General features: G+C 39.0%; 1 protein-coding gene across 8 annotated transcripts in view; it reads right to left on the bottom strand.

Moving 5' to 3' along the window:
* Positions 1–12692, bottom strand: part of LOC122554978 (ribosomal protein S6 kinase alpha-3) — a 125319-nt gene that overhangs the window by 65872 nt on the left and 46755 nt on the right. For all 8 annotated transcript variants that reach the window (XM_043700470.1, XM_043700462.1, XM_043700465.1 and 5 more), the window contains 3 exons: positions 6604–6685; positions 3168–3248; positions 410–489 (listed from right to left, as the gene is read on the bottom strand). In XM_043700470.1, coding sequence (XP_043556405.1) covers positions 410–489; positions 3168–3248; positions 6604–6685 — 243 coding nt within the window. The remainder of the gene's footprint in view (positions 1–409; positions 490–3167; positions 3249–6603; positions 6686–12692) is intronic.

Genomic DNA, 12692 nt, shown 5'->3' with positions numbered 1-12692 from the left:
CATTTCCAACACCCCTCCCCCAAGTCCCTCCTCCCTACCTTTTATCTTAGCCTGCTGGGCACACTTTCCTCATTCCTGAAGAAGGGCTCATGCCCGAAACGTCGATTCTCCTGCTCCTTGGATGCTGCCTGACCTGCTGCGCTTTTCCAGCAACACATTTTCAACCATGGAACTAAGTACCAACTTGAGATTTTCATTAGATGAATCGCCACCAATTGCTGTAGTAGGCTTTGAGGCTATGACCCTAGAGTGATAACCTGGGCCTCTGGGTTATATTTCAGTTACATTACCATTATGATACAATCTCCTATCGCACTTGGCCTTGATAAATGTACTCAACATATTTCAAAGCAAATATATTACTTGGCACTTTTGTTTTGGATAAAAATGCATTGCAGCAAGTCCTTACCTCTTTGGATAGCCGTGTAAACAGGTCTCCTCCCCTGAGAAAGTCCAACAGAAGGTACAGTTTCCCTTCAGTCTGGAAAGCTTTGAAAAGGTAGTTCATTTGGATGGGTATTAATTTAAAAGGAGCCAACAATAACAGTTATATTTATTATAAACTAGACAGCTCGAATACTTTATACAATTTTGCAATCGTTAATATCCTGTGTTACCACTGGTCTTATAAATCAATAACATGCATTTAAGTTTTGCCACAAGCACGTAGCAGTTGGGAACGTTCAGAATAAATGTGAAGTTTAGAGCACTTTTGTAGTCCTGGCTGTTATCCTATCTCTCCTTTACCTTCTGCTTTATCAAGTTAGCTTTCCAACACATTTTTATGGCTCAACTTTAATATTTTCTCAGATTTAGCATCACTGGTCAGTCTGAATAATGGAGGATGTTTATCAGAGTACATCTTCCTCTGTAATATCTAGATGAATAGTGAGATCCAGGAATAATATCAGAACATTTAAAGACTGTATCACAATTACAGCAATGAGTCTCAGGAATCAGTGTCCACCACTCTTCAAACTATAGGCTGAATATAACCATCAAAATAGATTTTGAGATCTAAACCAATGTGGTTTGAAGTTGAAAAGTATAAAATACATATTGCCATTAACTCTCTAGTAATACATTAATGCATTAAAGTGCCCCAAAAGGAGAAAAAAAAGTCTCATTTTTTGACATTGAGCCACTGAGTAAAATCATGGAAAATGACAACAGTTGATTAAAGAGGTAGGTTTTACAGAGCATAGCACGAGCTTAGAGAGATGGATCAATTTAGGAGGGAAATTCCCGGAGTTTAGGACCTCAGGACAGCCACCAATGGTGGAATGATTACAATCAAGGATACAAAAGAAGCTAGAAATGGAAGAGTGCAGATATATTGATGGCTTGTAGGGCTAAAGGGGGCTACAGAAGGATGGAAAGTAGGGTTGTGGGGGTTTTTAACACCAAGATGGGGATTCTAAAATTGAAGCATTGGTCAAAGTAAGTCAATGATATGCATAATTTCAAAACTCATTCACCAATTAAGATATGAGCAGAGCTTTGGACAAACACAGGTTGATGACAACCTGGTGTAAGGACTGGTATAGTTAAGTCTAAAAAGGGAACAAAAGCATTAGTGAGATTTTCAACAGATGATTTAAAGAATGGTCAATGTCAAATAACATTATAAAAGTGGTAGTCTTGGTATTGGTGTAGATGATGCAATGTAGATGGAAATTCAATTAGTGAACAAATAGAAAAAGGGGAAATGGTCATCTCAACAATTAGCAGGCAAGAGGTGTACATGGCTTGAAAAGAATAGGAAGGTATAATTTATCTCTGTCACAATCAAAGTGGGCACGGAACAAAGTTTCGACGGAGACCAAAGTTAACAGTGTTTCCAATTTTTAAGTTGGAGAAATTTTGCTTTTCAAATACTGCATGCCAAATTAGTGTAATGAATCAAAGTCAATTTAAGTATACAGTGATAATGGCGCCGGACATGGTCGAGTCCTTGTGAGCTCCTGCGTGCAGATCTAAGTTTCCTATTTCCTACAATCATTCTACACTCTAAACTTAATAGCATGCTTTTAAAAATTACTGTTTCATGTAAACTTACAGGTTTGAAGCTCCTCAGATCTTAACATTCGCCTGGATATTTTTGCGCCACTGTTTACTTATTATTTACTATGTTACTTAACTATGTGATCTGCCTGTATTGCTCGCAAGACAAAGCTTTTCACTGTGTCTCAGTACACATGACAATAAATTCAATAAAGCTGACCATCCACATTTACAGAGAATCTGAAGTGTTTATAGATTAAAGCACTGATACAGATGAAAAATAGAAGGGTCAAGAATAGTTCCTTGGGAAACTTCAGAGGTAGCAGTGAGATGAGGAGGAGCAGCCAGTATAAGTAATTCACTGGTTACAGTTAAGAAAGATTAGAACAGAACTAAATACATACAGCACTTCCGCTTAGCTGGACAGTGAAAACGCAGATTTGAGAATGGAGTAGCGCATTGTGTCAAGAGGTGCAATGTATTGTCAAAAGATGTAGACAACTTCAAAAGAATAGGAAGGGATAATTTATCACTGTCACAAAGGATGTAATTTGTAACATATCACACACACGTTCTTTTATTTTTAAGTAACAAGACAAACTTGTATTTCGATAGTATCTACAGTTATCTCAAGTATCTCAGAGTTCTTCAGTCAGTGGCATGCAGTCACTGTTGTAATGAAAGAAACAATGCACGCAGCAAATTCCTACAAGTGTGAAAATGGTCAGAAAATGTATTTGTGATATTGACGGAGGGATAAATAACGGCAGGAAGAGAAATAACTCCCCAAAATTCTCTTCAAAATGATGCTGTGGAATTGTGTGTTCATCTGTGATAGCAGCTGAAAGTCACAATTCAATGTCTCATCTGAAAGACAGCAATGTAGTCCTCCCCAGTAACTTTGGGTTGACGTCCCAGAGTGGGACATCAATACATAATCCTCTGAATAAAGTGCGAACTGAGCCACAGATCGCACTTCAGACTAATAAACTAATGTTTCAAACATCTGCAGGAGGCGCAAGAACCACCTCCATATATTACGAAAGCTTTTCTAAATGATATCAGAACACAAGACTTCAACAATGCACCATCTTCCCCACCCCCATATCTACTCAGATTATTGCAATACTGCATATTACTTTTTTTTTTCAAAACAAACTTACCATAGTGTAATTTGACGATGAATGGATGATTCACTTCAACTAATATATCACGTTCCATTTTAGTCCGAACTCTGTCTCTTACTGTAACGAGTGCAAAATGAAAGGCAAGTTTGATAAATACTTAAGTAGAAAACTTAAAAGATGGCAAGAAATATATGTATCACATGGTTAAATTTTTATTTAGTGAAGCATTGCAGACAGGATACTGCAAATAAACTTCAAAACAAGGATAAAGTACAACATGTATACTTGACTAAGTAAGAAATTATAGCAAACTATTAACCAGACCCTGGTCAACTGGCACTCAAACCAGCAAAAATTATATACCTTAAATATCGTAATATTTATGCTGTAAATAAAGTGTATCACCTGCATTATGTTTCTATTACTTACTGTGCATTTTTATATTGATTTTAAGTGACACATTGATATCTTTACACAGTTTTTTGAGGGATGTTGTTGTCTCAAAACTTCGCTTGATCAGGGTTTACTGCGATTGTGCATACCTCTTCATTATCCAGAATATTTGATCCACCAGCACACTCCTGGTCCCTTTTGTGCCAGTTAATTTAAAAAGTTTGCTGTAACCCATTGTTAAAAAGTCAACAGAGCTGTATTCTTCACATTTTCTCCCACCATATACAAGTTCTTATAAGTAACAACCTCTCATACTGGAAAGTATTGTGACGCAGTGCACAGTTCCCAGTAACAAAATTCCAAGGGTGGGGACACCTAACCAAGGTTAAATGCAGCAACTAAGTAATTCTATGGGGATCTTGCCAGGTTCCACTGTCTGAGAAATTGCATCAACTTCATCAATAGCAATCAGGCACAAAATGCACACGAAATACGCATGAATCAACGGTTTCCCAGAAATCAGATTAAGCTGTTGAGTCATTCGAGCTTGCCCCAACATTCAATTAGACTGCAATTCATTTGTACATCACCTCCATTTGTCAACATTTGGTTCATATTGCTTGATGTCCTTACATAGCAAAAGTTTACTGCTCAGTCCTGAAAGCTCCAAGTGTTAAAATAAAGAAGGGAGTGTGGGCAGAGGGTGCTGGACACAAAGGGATGGGAGGAGATGGGGCTGAAGGGAAGAGGAGGGAGATTAGGGGACTTGGTAATTGGAGATGAGAAAGATTATTTCAAATTTCTGCTATTGTGTATGCAAAACATGCTTCCTGATTTTTTTCTCCCAATTTCATTGAAGTATTAAAATTATGCCTCCTTGTTTTTAATTTGCCAGTGGCAAAGTTTTATACCAACTCAAGGGAATAACTTCAAACAGATTTTAAAAATTTAATTTGATTCACTACCATATTATTCCTCAATTTTCTACATTCGACCACAATCATATCAAAAGAAATGATATCTAGAAAGAAAATACAGATCATATGAGGGGAAATTATCAAAATGAGGAAAGGACATGGAACCCCAGCATGATTCACTATAATCTTTGAGCTTCAACAGGAAGTTGATCATTGCCTGGTGATGGTGGGGTACTGAAACTGTCCTGAACTGAGTGGCCAGAATGCTTGAAGTACCTAAATACCCAGAAACTTAAAAATGGCAAGAGGGAGTTAACCTCACATCTAATATTGGAAGCGTGTGTGACGTGGGTGCTCATTGTATATTTAAAATATATAACTTACAGCGCACACCATAAATTCCTGAATTTAATAAACAAAAAATTTGTTCACAAAAGCAGAACCATACCGAAATACAGGGCTGCCAATAAACCAAATAATTCAATAGTTAGTTCCAACCAGACCAAATACTAGCATTTTCACAATCATTGTATTTTTCTTCTATATAGGTTAATGGAATACAGCACAAAGGAGGAAGCTATTCAACCTTCATTCCAATGCTGACTTTTTGAAAGAGACATCAGTAACCTTGCAAGTTCGAGAACCTGTCCAACACCTTTTAGAAATTATTTATGGATCACATCAGCATTCTAGGTTACAGCATATCAGATCCCAAATTAGCAAACAGTTCTCCTAATTTTCCCTTTAAATATTTCGCTGTTTAAATCTGTTACTTCATTCCACAAAGGGAATAGTGCTTCCTATCTGTTCCATCAATACCTTTCATTTTGAATTCCCTAACGTCTATTAAGTTACCATCGTGTTCCAAGAACTACAGTTACATTTTACAACAATTTATTATAGCTAAAGTCCTTGATCCCTGATGAGTAACCTTCTATGATTCTACCAAATCACATACATCTTTCATAAATGTAAGCTTGCAGCACAGCCTGTTGCAGTACTCCAGCTGAGCTGATCGCTCATGGAAAGATCAGGTGTGCTAATTCTGCAAAACCCCTCTATTAAAAAAGCAAGATTTCTAGAGATTTTTCTTGGGAAGATCAATTGCTTGACCTGTAAGATAGAACGGCACAAATCATTTGAACAGTTATTCAGTAAAGGTGACATAACATGATATGCAAAAAATGTGATCCAACTCTAAAGTGCATTTCAGCCTTTTTAAAAAATAATCCCAGATATTTGTCTTAACAACTTAAATTCTAACGAAAGGGTAATCAGCTGCTTCCTTAATGGTTTAATATCCTAAAGATCTGTTCGGTTGCCTGCATTCTCAAAAACTGATGCTGCTTAAAAAGATGAGAAACTGCCTGAATTCTCTGTTGTCCAGAGGTATTGTCTGGCTGGTCTTGAACTAGTTTTCTAAATATCTCCTACCCAAATACACAAGTCTTTAATAGACAACCAACATGTTAGCATAGTAGAGATTTCCTCCAGGGTGCTTTATCAGTTAAAACAATGCTTACATTATTTCCCTCAACACAAGAAATATGGCATGGATATTGCAGTATTGATGGATCCAACACATTTATTACAACTCTATAAACATTACTCTATAAACATTGTCTATAATACAATTAACCTAGTAGTTTACAGGAGGAACATGTTTCTAGTCGAATGTCAAGCTTCAAGTGATGAGTAAGATGAAGTATGAGACCCTTATACCTTCAAGTATGATATAGTGATGCTATCACAAGCTTGCTTCCTAAAGGCAGATTGACCATTTAAATAAGTCATTTATTTGCTTCCATATTCCATTAACCTCGTTACTAATGACTTTTTTTTAAAAGAAATATTTTTTTGGTTGGGCCACCGTTAAATAATTTGAGTATTCACAAAGTCTCTGCTCATCCATGTGCTACTGTACTGTGCTCATTACACCCACTATCAATCAATTACACCTATACTTATAACCTTTGCAATGTCAATTTATTCCTTAGTATTAATTCAGCATTTATGGATGTGCATCAGCTTTCCACTAACCACAATTACAAATACCATAAGTTGGTAGAAAAAATTTAAAGTATACTGAATTGTTTGCAGAAAAGTGCAATATCATGAGTTCAAATGCAGGGCAAAACACGTACATATAATAAATTACATACCTTTTAATGTAGCCTTTTTAAGCACCTTCATAGCATATAATTGTCCAGCATCAGAACCTTGGGCTTTCCTAACCAGAAACACCTAAATATAGAAGGGAAAGAATATTTTGCGTTAAAACTAGCATTCATAATACACCAATTTAGAAAAGAAGTTTCAGAGAAATATAAGCAGACAAAATTGACAATGCACCAACGAAACAGCTGAGAGGAGTGTTTAAAGTTTGAAGAGAGGTAGGCTTTTAAAAATAAAAGTTCTGCCGGGAATTTTAAAAAAAGAGGTTTTGAGGGAATAGATTTCAGAGCTTGGGGCCAATACTCTTTCTTTTGGAGTGTACATGATTTGTTCAAATGCTTGGCCTGTTTAAATTTGGGAGTAGTCCAACACGTATTAATTTAAAGAACCAATTTGCATGCAGCTTTCACAGGGAAAAGAGGGCGATCGCACTGCTTGGAGGGAACATTACGGAGACTTGGGAAGCTGAAGGCACAGCCAATGATGGAGAATGGCCCAATTACAGAAGGAGTAACAGATAGCACGAGCCAAATGCAAATCCAAACAATAATGCTAAACTGTTACCCCCACCCCCATATTTAACCCCAAGAGTAAATGGACAGCTTCTGTGCTCCATGAATGAATTTTGGCATGTAATATAGACTTTCACACATGATCTTATTACAGACTGGCAGAGCCATTTAGAAGGACTATATAGTCTGTTCTGCTATAATGCTTGTTTCTTTAACGCGAACTGCCTTTAATGTGATTGAAGAATTTAGACCATTATTTGTAGACTGTGAACGTTCCGTACTTGTATTGGTTACAACGCGATTCCAGCCCTATTAGTTTAAATAGCACGGCTATAGCGCGATTTTCTTCTAATGTGAGAATGCACAACGATTGAACCATCTTGTTACATCAGACCCGACTGTATTGTCTCATGTATTCTTATGTGGTACAGCAACATTCCATTGTGCCCTTACAGTAGTTGCAATAGCAATGCAGAGTTTAAAATTTGCAGATCCATGCTTAGTTTCAGTTTCCTCTGTACATACAGATGCAAGATGGAGAGAACCAGAGTTTAACAAAGAAATAATTTAGTATTATTAAAATTTAATTTTTGGATCCCACATTCATGATGGCTGACAATGTTGATAGATCATTTTAAAAGCAAAATAGTATAGATGCTAGAAATCTGAAAATAAAAGTGCTAGAGAAATTAGAGATCTGGCAGCATCTGTGGAGGGAGAAAAGATTTAGCATTTCAAGTCTGTGTTCTGTTTAGACTTTTAAAATTTTAATTATTAAAGCAGTGATTCACTGAAACAAACAAAAACAAACAAACAAACAAACAAACGTCACAAGGCTGTGGAGTGCAACAATTGAAATTTATTATGCAAAAGACAAAAACTAAAATAAAAGCAATGGCCTGAATTTTACCAAAGATCAACCGTGTACTTTTTCAGGGAGTTTTTCTCCCAGAGTTCTGTTGGGCGCTCTCATTCTACTCTCCAGAGCTTGCCTCAAACTATGCATCTCTACATCCCAATCATGGTACTGTGTATTCAGCAATGGTAAAGATACTTGTCACTGCATGGATTCTCAATGCTGCTGCCATTAACACCTAGCTGTGCACCAGGTTAAGCACTGTCAGCCAGGAACTGCCTTTAGTGGGCACATAGAAAAACTGAGAGCACAGAGGTGACATTTCACTGTAAGCACAAAGTTCACATTTGTAAAAGTAATAAATAAAAACTAAAGAACTACGGATGCTGTTAGGGTCACCAGACCAGAAACATGAACTGATTTCCCTTCACAGATGCTGTCAGAGCTGCTCAGCTTTTCCAGCAATTTCTGTTTTTGTTTGTAAAAGTACTGCTATTCTACATGACCTGTTTTACTGACATCACAACTGCAATTACAAAAATCAAACTACACAGGCCACTCATCCTTAATGTTACCCCTCTTAAAACACTAAGAATGTGCTACTAATGCCCAGCACAAAAATATCAACTTGAAAGTCTTCAAACAGTTGAAAATGCTCACTTTTAATTAACATTAGCAAAAATAAAAAATACAAAACAACAAGAGCTGCATTTACTTTGGGAACAGACAGGCACTAGTCTTTCGAGCAACAAATTTACAGTCAATGAATGATCACCGCATCCACATCACACCCACTGAAACTAATTAAGCCTTGTCGTGCCAGATGCTGTTGCATTCTGAAGGTAATGTTTCTTCTGCTTAATGTCTTCATCTTTCCCCTTTGAAAACACTGTTCTCCCAGCTCCCCTAGTTGCCTGCTCCACCTGTGCAGAGCACAACATGCTAAGATTATTTAGCACACACTCTGGGTGTACTGCAAGGTCCATCCCAATACCAATCCAAACATCAGGAAGTCATCTTCAACAGACTTATTGACTTCTCCACCATGGCCCTGGCTAAAGAATAGGCAGCACTGTATCTGTGCTCAGCCTCAGTCAGGGATTTGCACTGTGGAATCAGATGATAGCCCATATCATTCAACAGCCAGCTTTGTAAGGCACTTAGCCCTAGAAACAAAATAGAAATAGTCTCAAAAATTTAAGCATGCCATCTCCCATAGTACCAGATCCAGACATCCAAAGTATGGTAATGAACACAGATAATTGTACGTTGACAGAATGGAAGGCTTTCACATTGACAAAGCTTGCGATATGATATGGGAGTTTCAACATGATGTTTACAGTATTTCACCCTGCACCAGGGGAAACCAGCAACATTGGCAAAGCTTACAGCCCAGGCTGCACCAGTGACCTTGTCATGGGGAAATGACATGAAATGGAGTGATGTGGCAAAGTTGCACTGGTAACAACTTTACTACATTTGAGGGTTGAGGATTGAGAGATACCACACAGGTCCCCATTGAATCCCTGGAAGCAGCCAGTTGAATAAAAGACTTAGCTAAGTTCTCACCTTGATGGCGACCAGGATGGGATGATCATTCAAACCTTTAAATCACAGCAGTTGATAGTCTGTGACTGTGTAGGGTCTTCCTCCTATAATGGAAACACTGCACCCCTGGTAATTTTGGGGAAAAGGCATAGTGTACACCCTGGGCCTCTTAGCTCCTCCACATCCTAAGGGCCCTGGTGGCTGTGACTTATTTAATGGCTGCTTGGCAGCTGGAGGTAACTGCTAGCTCTGGACTTCCTGGCACATTTGGTCTTTCATTTCACTGTACCTTTGTAGCACTGCTGCCACAGCAAAGGTAACCCCTGCTGTGGCTGGATCTATGGGGCACAGTCCAAATGAACGTCTGTCAGAATATCTGAAAGAGAACTGGTTCTTAATAATGTCAGTCAGCACTTACTTCACACAAAAATTACGGTTTATCATAGTCCTCAGTAGACGATCTCAACAAGGAGGGTCACGCAGAGTTTTAAGATAGGGGACATCATTCCAACCTACTTGCGCAATTAGTTGTGTGTAAACGCCACAGGACATTGTAAGGATGATCACTGACACCTTGTCTCACTAGCCTCATCACTGAACAAAGGCAACAGTGCATACTGGGCGGCACGGTGGCACAGTGGTTAGCACTGCTGCCTCAGCGCCAGAGACCCGGGTTCAATTCGCCATGCTAAATTTCCCGTAGTGTTAGGTAAGGGGTAAATGCAGGGGTATGGGTGGGTTGCGCTTCGGCGGGGCGGTGTGGACTTGTTGGGCCGAAGCGCCTGTTTCCACACTAAGTAATCTAATCTAATCTACGAGAGCATGTCAGTGAAGACTTACAGTTCAAGCCTAGAGGAAATTTATGGGATCTTGGACTGTCTTTGGGAATTGCGGACCGCATTGAGAATTGAATTTTAAGGTCACCTGTGATTATTCCTTCACAGAGATGACTACGATCTATAATTACATGCTCACTATTACTCACACCAGGATTTATATCCCGCACTGCATGCATTTCATTAATGAATTTCTCTCTTGAAAGGAGAGTAGAGTACAGCCAAATAGGCCTACACGCTCAGACAGAAAAATACTTCCTTTATCCATTCTAAGTGTTGTTGCAGCCATTTTCCATTGTGCATTCTCAATTCCGGAGATGACAGAAGATTATGTAGATTATGTTTGGCACAAAGTGACGCAGGCACCAGAATCTCCACATTCACAGAATGCAAGGGAGAAAGCAATCTCATCAGTACTGAGCTATCACATGTCCTCACATACCTCTGATTTAGGTCTTCATCCCCCAGCTTTACTATGAGCGACAGCTTAACAGGATAGCCACTCCAACCATTGTGCTTCATGGAAGCAGCCACCCACCCCACACCAAAACCTTCAACACACATTACGAACTCTATGCCTCTTGGAAATGCACGTATGGCCATTTGGCGGAATCATACAGTGTGTTTGCTGCGTATTTTGCTGACACATGTGCAGGTGTAATATTTATATAGCATTGTACCATACAGCAACATGTCTACTTCCTTGACTAATTACTGCTGACAACCATGAACAGTTGAGACTGTGCTAAACAGCGAGGCAAGAACAGAAACGCTGAACTTTCAAGTTTGACATATGGCAGCAAAGCACATGAGTGCTGAGATCAAGCAAGATGACCCGTGATGCAGCCTGGTCCAAACCATGAAGTGGATGCTTGTCCATGTATGCAAATTCCCCGGGCAGCAGCATTATGAAAGGTTCAGGTGTCTTCCCAAGTACAGCACTGAAGGGGTGAACTATGTTGGAATTAGGTCAGAGATGTGCCATGATGTTGCGGTTAAGCTGGTATTTGTCAGATTTCAACCTCTGTCATAGAGGGTGGGAGCTGTTATTGTCCATGACATATAAAATGAGGTGCCAGGGACTGCTGTCCAAGATGGAGCAACCAGGTATCTATATTGGGAATTGCTGGCTTGTTTCTAGCCAGCACAAGTAGGAAAATGTATAATGTGTTAAGATTAGATACGAATAGCATACACACGGGAGTCTTGCTACTCACGACCACGATTCTTGCTTTGACATTCAGAAATTGATTGCAGAACCTTTTATTTCCAACACTGGAAAATTCAGAATCACAATCTCATCATATTTTTCAAACTGACTTGTCACTGTTTGTCATCAAGGGTTGGCAAGATTTCACCCTTTTAGATACAGAACACAAAATGTGAAAACATCCAGAAAATTGAAGGCTCAACCTATTCCCCAACACCACTTTATTATGATTCAAACGCAGAAAAATTACATCTCTATACCAATCTTGAGTTAAACGCAACTGATTCTCCCCAGTTTTTGTCCAGTAAATTGCTGAATTGTGCAGTCTTCGACCATGCATGCTCACAAAACTGAGATCTTAGATATTCTCAGCATTCAATAACCTGCAGACTTCTAACCAAATTCTTGGTCTGTTAACTGTACAAACTAGACAAAGATAACATATTCCTCTGTTCGAGAGAACACTCTGACCCCAGGAGTTCTCCTCCCAACTGCCCCAAAAACATTCATTCTGTGGAGCTTCTCAAACTAAAGTCTTTGATTCTTCTGAGCCAAGTAACAAGCTAATGGTTTCCAATGTTTACTCCATCCGTCATAAACCATTCCAGTATAAACAATTTTCCATTAACATAACCTGATTTTTGGGGGTGGGGGGGGGGGGGGGGTGCCTCGCTCTCAGACAAATTAAATTGGGTCACGGTGCCAACAGGACAGCGTAATATAGATTTTTTTTTAAAAAAAGAGCAAATCCTTCACAAGACTGACCATTATCAATACACCATTATATTAAAACCTAAACACTAAAAATGATTAAGAAACTTAAGTCATAGAGATGTACAGCATGGAAATAGATCCTTTGTTCCAACCGTTCCATGCCGACCAGATATCCCACCCCAATCTAGTCCCACCTGCCAGCACCTGGCCCATATCCCTCCAAACCCTTCCTATTCATATACCCATCCAAATGCCTCTTAAATGTTGCAATTGTACCAGCCTCCACCACTTCCTCTGGCAGCTCATTGCATACACGTGCCACCCTCTGCGTGAAAGCCCCTTAGGTCTGTTTTATATCTTTCCCCTCTCACCCTAAACCTATGCCCTCTAGTTCTGGACT

This window comes from Chiloscyllium plagiosum, chromosome 12 (assembly GCF_004010195.1).
Source record: "Chiloscyllium plagiosum isolate BGI_BamShark_2017 chromosome 12, ASM401019v2, whole genome shotgun sequence".
NCBI lineage: Eukaryota > Metazoa > Chordata > Chondrichthyes > Orectolobiformes > Hemiscylliidae > Chiloscyllium > Chiloscyllium plagiosum.
The sequence above is the reverse complement of the archived record's forward strand: the minus strand, read 5'-3'. Positions and strand labels throughout refer to the sequence as shown.